We start from the raw sequence: 18,148 nt of genomic DNA on the forward strand, positions 1-18,148 counted from the left end.
GATGATGAAGACGATGATGATGATTATGATGACGACAAATTGTGCTATAAAGAGGAAGCGGTGCGGGAAAACTGTTATGGGGAAATGCGACTTGGCGTGGCGCGCCACATCCCACAGCGGGCAAGCTCGTTGGCAAGTGACAAGTTTTCCAGCCGGGACGCCCATCATTGTGCGTGGCAGGAAACTTTTAAGGGCGTTTACCACCTACCTTTAAGAGCTCGCTCCATGCTGCACTTAGTGTACCTGTATTGAATGCCGTTATTCTCACAGCTTTACTGGGATTCAACTTATCTAGGACAGGAGGGCTTAATTGTTTACTAAATGTTAATGTGCGTGTCCAACCTTCCAGCTGCGCGGATGGTACTTCTGGCGCCAACCACAGAAAAAATGCTCTAGTTTACGAAAACACATTTGCAGTAGCGACCAATAATGTTCCGATGATATGTATTTTATTTGTTAGGAAGAAATGGCACAGAAATTCTGTGCTACCGAAATTCCACAAAATTTTTTCAGGTACTTTACACCGAACCATCTTTATTTAGTTTGGGAAAATGTTATGTTTCAAAAACCTAAATGTCCTGTGCGGCTCAAAACGCATCCAATTGATTTTTATAGAACTAGTGGCACATTTTTCTTTCGATTACCCTACAGAGGGGCGCTAGCTATAAGTTTACGAAACGTACAGGAGGGAACAGGTGCAGGTGCAAGGTTGAAGAATCGGCTACAAAACTGTGCTAACCAGTACGGCCGCTTAAAATAATAGTGAATAAATAGTGAAAGGATGCGTTTAAAATTTGCATGTGATAACGTTTGTTTGAGCGATTGAAACTAGTTCAGCGATAGATCCATCTTTCGGGTGTAAAAGGAAAGGAAACTGAAAATAATTCACGGTTTGCTGCGTGTATGTGCACTCCACGATACTAAACAAAAGTCTACAAAATGCATACAATCGTTTCTTCAAAGCTTGTGCACTGACGGTTGCGAACAGCAGCACACAGATGTACCAAAATGAGGCTGTGAGCAAACTTGTGGTCCTAATAGCTAGCCCAAGAACGAAAACGTAATTGAGCTGTTTTGCTTGGGGATGTGGAAGCCACATCAGGGGTGTCCCGCACGAACTCATCAGTTCCGGTTCATAAAAAATGAATTCTTGCACATCAAATTAGAGCGTAAGAACTACCAACACCTGTTGATAAATAAATCTTGTTACACTCGAAAGCAAGTTGGTTATTAATATGGTTACAAAGTCCCCGAAAATGACGCAGTCAATACTAACCTATCCTAATTATGCACCAGAAAGCCTGACTTGTATCTTCTACGGCAATTGTGCACCTCGCAATGCAACATTTTCTTTCTGTTTCACTGCGAAAAGACTTCTACTACAAGTGCACACATTCAGGAAGTCTAAAGGCGGCCACATATCGCGACCAGAGCCGTTCAGTGTGGCAAGCACGCAAGCTGAGCCGCCATGGCGCTGTTGTTGGCGCACTTGAAGGCCCTGGCGAAGTCGGGCATCTCCCGCAGGGGCAGATTGCAGCGCGCGTTGAGCGGCAGCCCCGTCGAGCCCCGGGGCAGGACGACGCCGCAGAACTGGAAGCAGAAGGCGGCGAAGAAGAGCCGCTCCCGCTGCAGCCGCGGTGGTCGCCGCTCGTCGCTCCCACCGCCACTCAGCTGCGCCATTAGAGCCGCCAGGGCGGGATCGGCCAGGAGGCCGCTGTCCGAAGCCTTCGACTCGTTCCCATCCCGGAAGGCGCTGAGCGCGATGCGCAGCCCCATCGTGTTCGCCAGCACCTGAGCACAGGACGAGCGGCAGGCTTGTCGAATTTCGCGCCCTATCTCTTTGGTTTGTTTCTGCGGCATTGCGCCACGCCTCTCACACAGTGTTCCTGCCGTTCGATACATGCATATTGTTCAGTTAATTAGTAGACTTAAGTAATTTAGAGCGTCCGTGGAGACAACGTCTTAAAAAATAACGACCTGGCGCCTTGGCGTTCTTGGATTCTAGGCGCCTTGGCGTTCTTGCTCTCGGAGATGAAACCGCTCGGGGCTAGAAATATCAGCAGGGTTTGTAGTTGTGTAGTTGGGGAAGTTGGTACACCATTTAACAAAGCAGCTTCTTAGCCAGCAAACTTTTGCGCGACATGAGGAAGACTGTCACGCCGGAAACGCCACAAGAAAGCCGCAAGAAAAAAGCGGTAATTCCATTCATTCATGGTGTCAGCCACAAGCTCAAAAAGATAGTAGGACGGTCGGGTGTGCAGCTTGCACACCCAGAGCCCGTCCCAACAATCTGGGTGGGCTCTGCAGGAGACTGAATATAGAGCAAGCAGCGGAGAAAGGATGCCAGGTAAGTCACACCAAGCCCTATGTCGAATGCCAGGAAGCGCTGGTCTACGAGGTCCCCTTGGTGCCTTGTGGCAAGTCGTACGTCGGACAAGCGGGGTGTTGCATCAACGACAGGTTTGATCTGAGCGAAATCGCTCTCATCACCAGCAGGATGTATTGGCTGTATATTCTTCATATCAGTGACAAAGGCAGCTTACTGTTCATTATTTGAGAGTGTTTGCCGAGTACACCCAGCCAATACCGATTCTGCGCCGGATTTCTCTCTCGTGATTGGGTAAGCATTAACCATCTGTCCGAGGTATTTATAATCTTGTACTTCTAGCGCTTCGTCTTCTACGCTGAAGAGGGCGCTTTCGACATGCTTATTACGCAGTAGTTTGGATTTATCCATATTTACTTTTAGCCCCGCAGCCGTGATTTCAGTGTGTAGTTCGTCAAGTATTTCAAGTATCAGTCTCGTCAAGTATCGTAAAGTATCAGTTTCGGTTTCGACAAAACGAACGCCGAGCAGCCGCCTTGAATGGAGGTATCACGTGACGTCACCATTCTTGCCGTACCGCTGCCGCTCTGGACGCGCGTTACCAGACCGGCCGAGGTCTTCACCGTCCCCACGCGCCCGGGCAGCATGACGTCAGTCCCAAAACCATGGCGTGGTACACACTCCGGAGCAGCACGCGCCAACCCCAGCCAGCGCGTCGGCTTCGTCACGGGAGCCCCAACGTAGGCAGTATGGGGAAAGTTGCAGATGATGTCATGTCGGTCCGTTGTGGGCTTTCTCGTGCGGGCGAGAATTAAAATGGATTCAAAACATTCAAAATAGGTTACGCCGAACGGTTGCTGTTGAACATCCTTAAAACACCGGCGTGCGTCCTCTGGTCCGTTTAACTCGATTTTCAACGGTGGTGTCAACAGACATGTTATTATTCACGCTCCAATTGGAGTCCCGGCATTGCTTCGCGTTCGGTGAGGAAGAGTTTGGAACGTCCAACACAGTCATGTGCTTAGCACGGACAGTTGCCGCCATTCCGCGGAGCCCGACGCAACCAGAGACGGCGCACTCACGTGCTTACCTGCTTGCGCGCCTCGCTGGTGAATACAAGCTGTATACGTCGTCTAGGAGTCTTATGTAGTTCTGCTCTATCTGGTCTTCCTATGCTTCCAGCACAACTGCGGTGTTTACTGAATCAAGCGTTACTTCGTTGTCTATAAAGGCCTTGTATAGGGGTTTATTATGCTCTGTAGATTTTTGTACCCTTTGGTTGACGACGTAGATGTGATTTATGGTTGAGTACCCCTTCCTAAGCCAGGCCTGCTCTCTGGGTTGTTGGGATTTTAGGCTGTCCCTTATTCAGTGCACAGATACCTTGGTAAACAGCGTGTATACAACTGAGACTAGGGTGATGGGTGCGTAGTTGTTACGGTCTTTAGTGTCCCCCTTATTTCGAATCAGAATTATGTTTGCTTTGTTCCAGAATATTGGCAGTTTACGTGCCCTTAAGCATTCCGAAACTACTGCAAAGAGGTTTTCCAGTGCAATATCTCCCCCCTTTAAAAGATCCACGGTTATGCCGTTGTCCGCTGCAGCTTTGTCTCTTTTCATGCCTTTCAGAGCCTTGTCTACTTTGTCTTAGGGAGGCTTAGTAGTTTCCCCTCGTCTGACGTCGCTGACGCCTATCCTGTGAAATTGTTCCGCTACATTTAGTATCTTGTTCATGCTGTGTGCAACGTTAGCCTGCTCGTCTATGAGTGCATACATTTTGTCTTTGCAACTAGCTGCCTTCTTTTTAGTTGCTATTCAGCTTTCCTCTATTTTCAACGTTTTCTTGATAAGGTATGCGCCAACTTGCCCAACATTGGTATGCCTGCCGGCGTGTTGTTCCCTCCATGATGACGGTGCGTTTGGACCATTCTAGATCTATTTGGCTTCGAAAACCTTTGCCGGTGCCGGGGCAATGTCTAGCATATACAAAAAGAGAGGCTAAAGAGGCAGAAAAGAAAAGAAAATGTGAAAACGACAACAAGGTACACTGGCTGTAAGTGAAGTATACCATGAGCTAATTTATTCACCTTCGTTGAAAATGAAAAGCTGCCTGTTGTAACACATACAGGATTGCTGAATTACTATACAAAAAAAACTACCGAAAATTTCAGCAGTTGCATTGCTCACGCAGGCGAAAGGAGTGTAAATTTGTGAAGTACGTGCTGAGAGTATGTTTGTTTCGTGCTTCGTTTACCTTCGGTGAGCTAAAGGAATCGAGCTCCCTCCATGCCACTGCGGACGCACGCTTTCCCCATTCAGGAAGTACGAGTACGATTCTACGCCCACCCGACCTTCTTTTCATCTGTCCTTATGCAGGTTGTTTATGGGAGGTCTTTCTTGAAATTTGGCTACACAGACAGCGCTTATTACCGACTTCATTCGTGAAACGAATGGCACATGATTGAGCTGCCGCCAATTCACGTGCCATACGCTGGTGATTTTGTGGGCGTTCTTTTGTGCTTGGTGACGGACTTTGGAACTTCCTAGTCAATCAAATCAAACGAAATCTTTATTTTCCTTTCGTTACGAAGAATGGGAAAATCACGAAACCCTGCTGCCTCAAGCAGCTTTTCTATCAAGGCAACTCTTTCGTAATAAATCATGCCCAAACGGCCACATCACGCGGCCAAATTTGCCGTGCGAGGTTGAGGCCAAAATGTTATTTTCACACTTCACCTATCATGATGTTCTGCAGTGGCCTTTAAAAGTGAGGATATCCTTTGCAGAGAAAAATAAAATTACACGGAATGTAAACAAAGATACATTAGACATAGCTAACATAGGCGTGCAGATCTAAAGAAGAGTCACACAAGAGCGCTGAGGTTGCGGCATTCCTGATGGCTGCGCAAAAGCAAGAATTGCCCTGTGCTCTGAACCGCGCTTCTGGGGCGTCACTCGAACCCCGAGCGTGTTGGCACGCGGTGGTATGGGCGACTGGGAGGAACATTACCGAAAGAGGCACGATACCCCCGTAGGGGAGCTAGCAAACGAAGAAAAGAAACAACCCATGCAGGCAATAAAGTCTAGTGGCGCGTAATCGGCAACCAAACCCGCTAACGTAAACCGTACGGTCTCACCTCGGCGGCCTCCCGTTCGGTGACATTGATGCCCTCGTATGCTGACTGCCGATTGCGGATGCACTGCAGGCTCTGGGCGTAGGTAGCCTCGGCCGCTCCACCGTACCAGCTGTGGTCCAGGCGCTGGCCCGTGAAGTCGTAGGCGCCTTCCACGGGGTCCAAGTAGCGGGCGATCAGAGAGGCCACCAGGGAGCCGATGGCCGCGGAGTTCACCGTACTCGTGAAGGGCCGCCCGTCCTCGGCGCGGAAGGGCGCGAACAGCAGCGCGGGCGAGACGAGCACGTCCTGGTGCACCGGGTCCACGACGGCGTTTGGAACGGCGTCCTGAAACTGGGACAGAGATTGGCCTGCATCTTACACAACGTCAAAGATAAATGTGAAGCGAATGTGCTCGCTTCACTGCAAATGTGGCCGAAATACGGCAGTCACCAGCTGCCACTTCCGCATATATTTGTCTCTCCTCTCCCCCCAGCCACCCTCTCAGGCTGTTCTCGTCCTGTTCCGCGCAACACGTAATAATCAATTACATTTCAAATGCAATTTGAATTCAATTTGAATTCGATTTCGAATTTCCCGAATTCTCACTGCAGGCGCACCATCACTAACGCTTGGCGCTCGGGTTACGAGGCCAAGGCTCCAGTGCTAGCCCTTTTGGTATTTGGGAGTTAAAAAATCCTTTTACCATCACGACACGCCTAGTCAACTGGCCGTAGGCCTTAAGGAAAACTCCGCAGAAGCCAGAAGAGCACTTACGGTCGGCGGTTCCGGGCGCTGTCCGCCGGTGCCGTTGCTCGCCAGCAGATTCTGGGTGCGGTGGCTGAGGTGGTAGGCCCGGTTCTCTAGCAGCCAGCTAAGGAAGCCCTTGTCCGGCGTGTACGGCCGGAAGTACTTGTGCTGGCTCTTGAGTTCCGAGTGCGTCGTGAGCACCGCGGGGCCCAAGACTACGCGCAGGCGATGGAGACGCTCATGGGTGCTTTTCCGGGTATTTTCGTCCATCCAAGAGTACGCTGCTGGCACCGTCTTCAGGATACCCAGCGCCAGCTTGTCCACGGCGTGGTAACTGCGCACGCGTGCGCTCACAGCTTATCCCGACGAGTGCTTCACTAAAATGAGCACTTTTGGGGCGTCTCGTTTGTGCAGGATCTGTTCGAGCTGTAAATGTGTCTGGCCTCGTAAGCAAGGTTTGATGAAACCTAAAACATTCGAATAGGTGAACGTCTGGCAGCTGTGGTTATATATTTCCATGGGAGTCAGCCACGAACCTGTTTTCTGAAAGTGTTGTTATCGCTGAGCAGGAGTGCCAGGCAGGCCACGAGGTACGCCCGATCTGCTTTGCGTGCAGCCTTCAAGAGCGCATGAGTGCGTCATGGCTGCGTAGGGCCTTGTGCCCAGGGGCGGTGGCCGTTTGGTTGATGTATACGCAAATAAGAAAAAACATCCCCCTCGCGAGGGGCCCGATCAAATGCAGAGAATTTCTGCGGGGGGGCCGCGCCTGCAAGTCGTATGGATTACGTATTGGTTGTTGTTGTTGTAATTGTTGTCTTCCAGCGTAGACATTGTCGATGAAGTCGATGGTGAAACGTGCCGTGAACCCCCTGCCGCGGCTATGACGTAACGTGGAGCGGCTATGACGCAACGTGGCGCGGCTATGACGCAACACAATCCAACACAATCCACTTTATTCCAATCCAATCCAAATCCAAGCCAATCCAATCGAATCCAATCCAATGCCCCTCGCGAGAGAGTGTTATAGCGCCGAAATCGCCACCACGCGAACGCGTGATGCTGACGTCACGATCACGCCACAGATGTTAGCGACCGCAGCGCGCGCGAACGGCATATCTGGTTTAAGCGCGAACCGACCGCGGCGAGAGCGCGATGCGAGCGCCCCACCTGTTCTTGCGCGCGAACCTAACGCGGCGAGAGAGGGTGTTGCGCACGTCCCCACCTGTTGTGCGCCCGAACTGAACGCGGCGAGAGAGGGCGTTGCGAGCGGAGAGAAGGCGAGGAGGACGCGGGGGAGAGGGCGCACCTCTGGCCGACGGTTGAATGAGTCAAGGATATAAGGCACGTTCGTAACTTTCCGTTCTGTGTCGGCTTTGTCGCTCAGTTGGTAGAGTACCGTGCACTTTGCGTTCTGCCCGCAGAGTCGTAGGATCGAAACCTGGCGCCGGCAGGTATTATTTTTAAATGCAGAGCATTTCAGTAACTCACGATGTCACCCGCGTTGGCGCCCGTAGTCCGCGTCCGCATCGCTCCCCTTACAATATATATAAAAAAATAATACTTGCCGGCGCCAGGTTTCGATCCCACGACTGTGCGGGCGGAACGCAAGGTGCACGGTACTCTACCATCTTAAAAATCCAACTGCGCGCAAATTAACGAGGACGTGAACACACCGAAGACACCACAAGCGCACCACGAGTGCAGTCTGCGCTTGTGGTGTCTTCGGTGTGTTCACGTCCTCGTTAATTTGCGCGCAGTTGGATTTTTAAGATGCGTCAATACCAACTTGCCCAACTTTCGACCCTTTTACAGGTACTCTACCAACTGAGCCACAAAGCCGACACAGAGCGGAAGGTTACGAACGTGCCTTATATCCTTGACTCATTCAACCGTCGGCCAGAGGTGCGCCCTCTCCCCCGCGTCCTCCTCGCCTTCTGTCCGTTCGCAACGCCCTCTCTCGCCGCGTTCGGTTCGGGCGCACAACAGGTGGGGACGTGCGCAACATCCTCTCTCGCCGCGTTAGGTTCGCGCGCAAGAACAGGTGGGGCGCTCGCATCGCGCTCTCTCGCCGCGGTCGGTTTGCGCTTAAACCACATATGTCGTTCGCGCGCGCTGCGGTCGCTAACATCTGTGGCGTGATCGTGACGTCAGCATCACGCGTTCGCGTGGTGGCGATTTCGGCGCTATAACACTAAGGTGGCTAGAATGGGAAGGTGTGATGACCGCGGCGCCTTTCCCGCAGAGCGGGTGTTCCCCCGGCGCGTGCCTGCCGCTAGGGCAAAACAGAGCGCTGTCGTCAGGGGCGCCGTCAGCGTTTCCGCGGTGGAAAGCCAGTCCAGCGGCCAGCCTCTGTATCAGCGCCTGGGCGCGGACTAGTCGCTGATTGATTGTTGGGTTTAACGCGCCGACGCAACGGAGGCGATGAGGCACGCCGTAGTGGAGGGCTCCGGATTAATTTTTACCACCGGGGGATCTTTAACGTGCGCCGAAATCTCGTACACACGGGCGTTTTTGCTTTTCGCCTCCATCAGAAAAGCGGCCGCAGCGGCGGGGAATCGAACCCGCGTCCTCGTGCTCAGCAGCGCAACGCCTTAGCCACTGAACCACCGCGGCGGGTAGGACTAGTCGCTCTGTGTTTTGCTGCAGATTATTGCATGTTTCGTGTATAACTGCACTGCTGTGCGGTGGCGAATATGCCTTCTACTTCAAAGAAAAAACTCAGAGATGGTGCTTCGTGCTAGGGTGCGATTTCGGATACAAACCTTGTTCCGAAAAAATGTCCCTCTTTTTTGCACCCGCGTGTCAAGACCTGATTTTGAAGTGGTCGCGTGCTATTCCGAAGGCCGACAAGACGCTTCAGGACAATTGGGCTGTTTGCGCAAAGCACTTTGACGCAACATGAGTAGTTCTAGCATGTCATACAGTTAAAACCCGATCTAATGCAGTCACCGAAAAGCGCGTATTTCGTTAAATCGGGAACTTCGTAAAATCGGGACTGTCATTTTACAAGCAGTTGATTTCATAATTTTCATGTCTAAAGGCAGTCGCATCCCAGCAGCTACCATGAGATTGTAATTGTGGCGGCTAGCTACGGCGCTCGCTTGACGATAATTAAGCGATGCACTAAAAGTGCACGGCGAAAATAATGAGCCAGCTGCGGCTTGCATTGAAGTCATCGCACCCCAGCAGTCACGCGATACACAGCGCTTTCTGTTGTACCACCTCCCCGCTGAGCGGACCGTTCTTGCCTCTCATATCCTTTAACCACGTAAACAGGGCTTCCTCCAGTTTCTCGTGCAGGATATATGTGTCCTTGAGGTTATTTTTCTTCGACGCAATTCCAGAAGAATTGGCATGAATGATGGCGTCATTTCCCTTCAAGATTGTGGGAAGCGTGCTGGCCAGGACGCCATGCACCACGGGATTGTTGAGTAATTTATCACGCAAAGTTCCGTGAAAACAAATGCCTCTTTTTTTCTGACGTGGCGCAATCATCTTCATGGTGTTCTGTCCGAACACATTCGAAATTTCTCATTATTAGATATGTCTGTTGCTCGAAATTCTTCGTTAAACCGGGAGGTGGCGGGGAATCTATTTCGTTAGTTCGAGTTCGCAAAAGCATTAATCAGAATTTGTTCGTTAGATCGAGTTTTGAATGTACTATTTTACCGCGACTAAATCTAGTACGTGGTGCAACTAAAAACAATGCTGCTCCACATCTGAAGCGGCAGCGCTTATTGTGTGCTACACATCGTTCATTTTTATTTGCATTTTGATTACAAAACAAACGAGAGCAAAGGCAAAAAAAAAAAAAGGCTTGCGTAACGTGAAAGAAGCAGCAGAACTGAACTGCATTCTGCTCCACGCAATAAATTTAGTTTGCTCGGCTAGGAACATGTTGCATCTTTTTGTTTGGTTTTCGAACTACATTGGGAATGAAATGACTCCAGGACGTTGCATTAGAACGTATGCCACAATTTCATGTTGATTTGCCTGGTGTAAACGAAGAAACGAAGTTATCAACTTTCGTACGTAATTACGCCCACCACCACCACCAACAGCAACAAAAAAATACGAGTGGCAAGAATAAACATGCCGCGTGATCCTAGCAATTATATAGCGCTCACCTCGAAGAAAAAAAAAACAATATTTCACATAAAACCTGCAAAAATCCCTGTACCACACATAAGCTCCGGCTCAGCGGCTTTAATGTGGCATTTCTCAAACGCCTGCTTGCTTTCTTATAGCATAAAACTCGGATGTATTTAGCCGTGTCTAAAACCCCATGTTAGCGGTAGCGCAACACAAGCCTTGCCTTGTCTAAGGAACTGCGGTATTAGCTACAATATCCAGAGCTCAGTAACGCGTCCCCTCCGGGTCGTGGCAGAGACGCGTAGCACGGAGAACGGCCAGAACGGCCGCGCGAGCTGACGGCGCCCCTGACGACAGCGCCGCCTCGCGGCATTCACGCGAACGGGGGCCAGCTTTTCCTGGCCGGTCACCACACCTTCCTATTCTAGCCACCCTAATAACACTCTCTCGCGAGAGGCATTGGATTGGATTCGATTGGATTGGCTTGGATTGGCTTGGATTGGCTTGGATTGGCTTGGATTTGGATTGGATTGGATTAAAGTGGATTGTGTTGGGTTGTGTTGCGTCATAGCCGCGCCACGTTGCGTCATAGCCGCTCCACGTTGCGTCATAGCCGCGGCAGGGGGTTCACGGCACGTTTCACCATCGACTTCATCGACAATGTCTACGCTGGAAGACAACAATTACAACAACAACAACCAATACGTAATCCATACGACTTGCAGGCGCGCCCCCCCGCAGAAATGCTCTGCATTTGATCGTGCCCCTCGCGAGGGGGATGTTTTATCCCACTAGTTAAATAATAGACGTCTGTTAACCAAACGCTCATCCACGTGACGTACGTTTTTTTTATATAGTGTGGGGGGAGCGATGCGGACGCGGACTACGGACGCCAACGCGGGTGACATCGTGAGTTACTGAAATGCTCTGCATTTAAAACGAAAACGCTGGCATGTAAAGATGAAAAGATCCCGGAGAAGCCGCATTATTGCGTATTATTGCGCTTCGGTGCTCTCTTGTCCAATGGTGTATACCTTGAGCCCGCAAAAACCACAATGTAAGCATTAGAGCGCACATAGCCTTTGAAAAAGCCATTCACCGCCTCTTAACCTTTGCTTCGGTGCACCTCCTGGCCGAAACATATCTCCTCAAATGCAGGACCGCGCTAAAGACAGCGGTTTCCAAGGGTCCGCTAAACCAAGTTTAGTGGTTTTGATCTGCCCTGTGTGCCGACTGCTTGTCTTACAACGCAGGCGCAGTGGTGTGAAAGCCGCAATAGTGAGAGGGGCAAGCAATCCTAAAGGGACTCTGCAACACTTCTGATAAACGCTTTCACTCTCGCCTCCGAGGCTGGGAGCACTGCGGAAGGTATAGTAATCTTACGCCAGCCCAGCGCCGCTCTTCGTGATTTGCCCGTCGCAGCAGATGCGCCTTCTGTTTCAGCTGTGCTTTCGTGGTGTTCTTTTTGAAGTGGCTATCGAATGCGTCCATGGCTGCAAGTGAAGGAAAGCTGGACAATTGCCGCTACACCACTGCAATGACGGAATTTCAGCGCTGAAAGAAGGCCAAGACCGGAAAAAATGTTTGCAGGAAGTTGATAGGAAATCTGCAGGAAATCTGATAGGCATAGATCAGTATTTCATGGCTTAGGTATACACAGCGACACCCTAATCTAAGTACTGATGTGTTTTGCAAGCATTTAATATTTCGAAACAACGTTGATGAACTGTTGCAGGGTCCCTTAAGAGGAGCTCTTGTACAATTTGAAACGTACACTATGAAGGCAAATGTACCCCAATACTGCTACTCATACACTGCTACTCATACAAAAAGCAAGAAAAAGACCTTGTGAGATTTTTCACAGAAATGGCCTATCAGGTATTAATGTATACATATTTTGCACGCTTCCAGCAAATTTTCCAACCAGTATTATTGAGGGCCATCGTTACCTTGAGATAATTTTGTAGATGAACAATGCTACGCTTATAGGCTTAAATGACAAAATAAAACACGTCTTTTTAAATCCTCAGGTATTCGATGGTCACACAATGTAAACGTGAATGCCTATGCTGCCGTGTAAAAAATTGAATAAATGAAACAAACCCTACTTCCAGTTGGGGATTGAAATGTCTGTTATGTTTGCACTGGTAAGACCTCTTCATTTCGTTTCTGGTCTAGGTTTGAGACTGTTAACGAGATATTGCGTACAGTCTTTGGCAAACTTTGACAAAAAGGCCGTGGTGACCGTAGCGGGAGCAGGCGCGCGGCCCAGCAGTGGCGCTGCGGCTGCCGCTGCCCACTGTTTGAGTTACTAAAGAGAGCGAAGGGAACTTTCGCTCTTGCGTTCGTAGTGTGGCTGGCGCGATAAGGGCACATGCTAGAGTAAACATGTGATGTGCGGGGGGCTGCGCAGAGCGCGTCTGCTGTACCTATATAAGCGCTCATGAATAAACCACTACTCAGTGGCTGTTCTCTTCGCCAGCGTGTCGGACTGACCTTCTTATCAGCCGAGTTGCGGCTGATACATGGTGTCAGAAGTGGGGCGCGCAGGCACGCCGCAGTCATGGAACCACTGAAACCGCCAGATCACGTACGACTAACCGTTAATGTTCAGACGAACTGGGCGCTATTCAAGCAAAAGCTTGAGCTGTACTTGCAAGCCACTGCGCCAGCAAAGCGACTGACTGAAGCTGCGAAAACTGCCACGCTCCTGACCGCCGCCGGAGACGATGCTTTAGGCGTTTTCAACAACTTCACGTTTGCTGAAGGTGAAAATAAGGAGGACTACCAGACTAGCGAAGTTCGAGGAGTACTGTGCAGGCCAGCAAAACGAAGTTTACGAGAGATACGTTTTCAGGACAAGGACGCAGGAAGAGGATGAACCGGCGGAACAATTCCTCAGGGACCTACGGAAGCAAGCAAGGTTTTGAAACTTTGGCCAACTCTTCGATTCGATGATTCGCGACCAGATAGTCTTCGGTACGAACAACAGGAAGTTGCGTGAGAAGATGTTGAGGGAGAAAGACCTGACCCTGGAAAAGGCAGAGCAAGGCCGCCGAGACAGCAAGCAAACAGAACGAAGCGTGGAAAGAGAGCGAGGAAAAAGTTGATGCAACTACAGAGAGGCAGCAACGCCGGAGCCAAAGTTTGAAGGCCACGTTCCAGTGCTTCAAGTGCAACAGGAGGCACGAGTCAAGGAAATTCCCCGCCTTCGGAAAAATTTGCCGCTCTTGTCAAGGAAGAAACCACTCTGCAGTTTGCTGCAAACAACAAGTCGGTGAAGTGCAACGTGACGACGAAGGCTTCAGCATCTTCGATGTGAGCGTTTGCGGCATTCAGAAAGCGAAAGACTGGGTTGTAAACGCCTACGTTGCGGAGCAAGAAGTGGCGTTGAAGGTGGACACAAGATCCCAAGCCAATATATTGCCGTTATCGGTGTATAAAAGGTTCCGCACCAAGCCACCCCTTAAGTCAAGCTGTTCTGTCCTGCGGTCGTACAGCGGGAACGTGATTAAGCAGTGCGACGTCACAGCACAAGTGATCAAGCTCGGGAGCCGTCGGTGCGTCGCACACTTCTTCGTAGTGAAGCGAAGCCAGGCTATACTCGGACTGCAGACAGCTGAGTTGCTAGGAGATGTGTCGCGAACTGTTGACTCCGTGGCGGCAAACGACGCCGCTTATGGCAATTCCGCTACCGTGGTGCAAGAGTTCGCCAATCTTTTTGAGGGCACCGGCTGCGTGCAGCGAGAGTACCGGATGGTTCTTCGTGACGATTCCGTTCCAGTGGTGCAGCAGCTGGCTCGTCGCGTGCATTTGGTACTACAGGAACCACTGCGGAAAGAACTCCAGCGTATGGAAAAGGCAAGCGTCATCTGCAAGGTGGATGAGCCCACTGACTGGGTAAGCCCTCTCGTTATCGTCAGGAAAAGAGATGGAAGCCTCAGAGTATGCATGGATCCGCGAAACGTAAACGCCTGCTTAAAGTGTGAACATTATCAGATGCCGCAACGCGAAGATATTGAGGCAGAGCTTCCAGGTGCGCAGTTTGTTAGCCGTCTGGACGCGAACGCGGTTTCCCCAGATACCACTGGACGAGGCAACATCAAAAATATGCACCTTCGCCACTCCTTTCGGTCGCTACCGCTTCCTCCGAATTCCATTTGGAATTTCGTCAGTACCGGAAGTATTCCAAAAAAGGCTGAGCGAGATTTTCGACCCCTTGCCAGGAGTACGGGTCTACATAGACGACATTTTGGTGTTGGGCTCATCTAAGCAGGAGCATGACGAGCGCTTGAAGGCCGCTCTTTGCGCTGCACAACGAGCGGGCTTAACTTTCAACTCGGAAAAATGCACGTTCGGCGTACAGGAAATTGCTTTCCTGGGAGACTTGATCAGAAAAACTGGAATTCGCCCCAGTCCACAATTGGTCGGGTGCTTGCACGAAATTCCGGTGCCGAAGGATAAACTGGCAGTCCTGCGCATGCTCGCTGTAATCAACTATTTTGGCAAATACCTGCCAACACTGACTGATCGCACAAAGCTCCTTCGCAGACTGATACGGAAGGACGCAGTGTTCGAATGGACAGAAAGCCGCGCTCAAGAATGGGCTACGATCTGTGAAGCGCTGCGCTGTTATCGTTTTTTGACCCTACGAAAGAAACAAAAATAACGTCAGATGCTTCGAAAAACGGCCTGGGAGCTGCTTTACTTCAGCGTCATGATATCGGCTCGCGTCCAATTGCGTACGCATCCCGAGCAATTACCGAGACCGAAAGGCGTTACTCGCAAATCAAAAAAGAAGCCATGGGGATTGCATATGGCTGTGAAAAGTTTCATCAGTTTGTGTATGGGCGAAAGATTTCCATTGACACAGATCATAAGCCATTGATAGCAATCTCGTCTAAAGACATTGGTGACATGCCACCAAGGCTGCAGCGATTTTTTCTCCGCCTCCTAATTTATGATTACGTGTTGCGGTTTGTTCCAGGTAATTGGTGCTTGCTGATATGCTATCAAGAGCGGCGCCTGCTGGTTCGGAAGACTCGGCTGGGTACAGTGGCGTTCAAGTTCACGCTGTCGGCGTCCTGTCATCCCTTGTAAGTGAAGCCATAAAAAAAAACGTTTCTCGGAAGAAACGCATAATGACCCACAAGTTCGAGCTGTTGCAAACTGTATATCATGAAACAAAAACGTCGAAGGAGAACTGAAACCTTTCGCTTCCGAACTTTCAGTGGTAGACAGAATTTGGCTCAAAGGATGCAATGTGGTCGTTCCAAAGAAGCTACGACCAGGAACACTTCGACGCATTCATGAAGGGCACCTCGACATTAACAAATGCGAGGCTAGAGCGCGGCGTTTAGTTTTTTGGCCTGTAATGAACTCTGAGATTGAAGCTGTCGTACGAAAGTGCTCACTTTGCGCAACTTATGCATACAAGCAGCCGAGCGAGCCTCTCTTATCGCGACCAACCCCTGATAACCCCTGGTACCGAGTAGGCGTGGATCTGTTTCATTACGCGGGTGGCACGTACCTTGCCGTATTTGACGCATACTCCAATTTTCCAGAGGTCGAAAAACTCGGCAAAAAAAAAAAAAATCGGCAGCCACGGTCACCGACAAGCTGGGAGCCATTTTCGCGAGATACGGAATCCCTGTCGAAGTATGCACAGATAACGGCCCCCAGTGTTCAAGCCGCCACTTCGCCAACTTCGCCAAATGGTACGATTTTAAACACATACATTCAAGCCCTGAGTTTCCACGGTCCAATGGGCTGGCGGAAAAAGGTGTGCAAATTACCAAGAGACTCCTAAAAAAGACAAGAAACGCACGTGAAGATTTCTGGCTAGGTTTACTCGCGCATCGCTCTTCCCCCTTAACAGACGGACGTTCGCCAGGGGAACTGCTGCAGGGCCGGCGCCTGTGGGCACGGCTTCCCGACTTCAATCCCCCACCACGTTCACCGGTCAAGAAGCACCGCCAGCGGACGACTGGACGTACACTGCACCCGCTTAAACCAGGACACCTGGTTCGCATCCGTGGCCAGGTGTTATCTCAAAAAGGCAAGGTATTAGGTGAAGTTGCACCTAGGTGGTACCAAGTTGCAACAGAGAATGGTACAACACTGAGGCGAAACCGCCAACACCTACGGCCAACACCTGAGTCCTTCCCGCGCACGAGCTACAGCGATGACAGCGATGCCGAATGCGCCCCATCACACGAACCTGTTCGCAAAACTTCGCCCAGAGCATCGCCAGTCCCAAGAAGGTCAGCGCGGGTCACAACTCAACCAAAACGCTTAGCATACGGTGGCAACTTCGAACAAATATCTTAACAGTAGAAGTGATCCGGCAGCACTAATTCTTGTCAAATGATTCAGTAAAAAAAAACAAAAAGATGGGAAGGTGTATCGTGCCGTGTCATGCCCGAGTAAACATGTGATGCGCGGTGGGGTGCGCAGAGCGCGTCTGATGTAGTACCTATGCAAGCGCTCATGAATAAACCACTACTTAGTTGCTGTTCTCGACGCCAGCGTGTCGGACTGACCTTCTTATCAGCCGAGTTGCGGCTAATACAGGCAGCGCAAAGTGCCTACGCTGAAGCGAAGTCAGGGGGATGAAACTTCACCGTTTTTCTGTCCCGTGACCGCAGCGATCCTAACGTTTGGGGGCTGTACTACATCAGAGCAGAAATGAACGTTGTTGCTGCATTTCATATTAGTACCATGTTACTTATTAATTACGGATTTTTTAATATGCAAGTGAACTTGAAAGTTGCAGTTCGCGATTACGAAAATACCAGCGCCACCCGGAGCGGAAAAGGGGAACTTGCCTCCCTTCCTCGCACCGCTGAAAAAAAGGGGAGTTTCTTGTCGCGCGCGCAGGTATGCTACGTCTGCGCTGTTCCGAAGGCCTTTTTTACCACCGGAAAGATTGTTTCATCGAAACGGACGCATGAATGGATTCGCGCCGTCATCACACATCGTGCTGTACTGAGTGGTGTCAAAATTTTTGACGCCACGCCGCCACAAATTGCTCTCGGATTCCGGCGGACGAAAGGTACGATCTGCATGCTGCTCGTTTTGTTCTTCTACGCTTGCACGACATAGCAGATTGCGGTTGCAGCAGTAGCTTTATAATTTAATTGAGCATACACGTGCACTTTTTCTTTCTTACATTGTGATTGTGTTCTTTGCCTCTTGAATTATGCATAAAATACGCGGAAGAGCATTTGCAAATTAATCCAATGACTACCTTAGCTACACATGTGTGTTTATACGTGCGTTATATTTGTGTGTCCAGATCGTGTCTTTTCATTTTAGCTCAAGTGAATTCACGGTATGCAGCAAGATGTATTTGAGGCAACATATACAATAACTAATGGAACAGTGTGAGCTCATCTGCACTCTTTTTATTATCTTTAGATTGCCTCTGTTTAGTTTGTTCTAGTAGCATGCATTGTGTTTGTTGTTGTTATTACTAATATAATGAATATTATCACTACCAGTATTATTATTAACGTTATTAATATCACCCTATTTATGTCCACAGCTGGAGGAAGGGAACTCCCGTAGACTTCTGGCTTAAAGGGCCCGTCCATGGCTTCCGAGAATGTGTTGTTAGCACTATATTAATTAAGAAGTGACTACATAAATTATTTACGCATGAGTTTAGACGGACGCTATTTAATTTATTGCGTTTCGATGGTGTGTTCTGCAATTGGTCTTCACGTGAATCCACGGCATATAGCAGAATGAACTTGTTGCACTAAGTATACAAACTGAGCAATTACTGTGCATGTTTATAATAAAATCATGACTATAATAATTACGACACTTATAATTTGTAATTTATGCTTCAGTTCCATGCTTT

At 49.9% G+C, this 18,148-nt stretch overlaps 1 protein-coding gene across 1 annotated transcript in view; it reads right to left on the reverse strand.

Annotated features, from left to right (window-relative positions):
- Positions 1-458: 458 nt before the first annotated feature.
- Positions 459-18,148, reverse strand: part of LOC144143467 (neprilysin-1-like) — a 69,773-nt gene continuing 52,083 nt past the window's right edge. The window contains exons 5-7 of the mRNA XM_077675214.1: positions 6,217-6,523; positions 5,464-5,793; positions 459-1,791 (exon numbers count right to left, since the gene is read on the reverse strand). Of these exons, the coding sequence (XP_077531340.1) occupies positions 1,438-1,791; positions 5,464-5,793; positions 6,217-6,523 (991 nt within the window). The 3' untranslated portion in view covers positions 459-1,437. The remainder of the gene's footprint in view (positions 1,792-5,463; positions 5,794-6,216; positions 6,524-18,148) is intronic.

Source organism: Haemaphysalis longicornis, unplaced genomic scaffold (assembly GCF_048455015.1).
Source record: "Haemaphysalis longicornis isolate Haplotype H1 unplaced genomic scaffold, Haemaphysalis longicornis Haplotype H1 scaffold_6, whole genome shotgun sequence".
In the NCBI taxonomy this organism is placed as follows: domain Eukaryota; kingdom Metazoa; phylum Arthropoda; class Arachnida; order Ixodida; family Ixodidae; genus Haemaphysalis; species Haemaphysalis longicornis.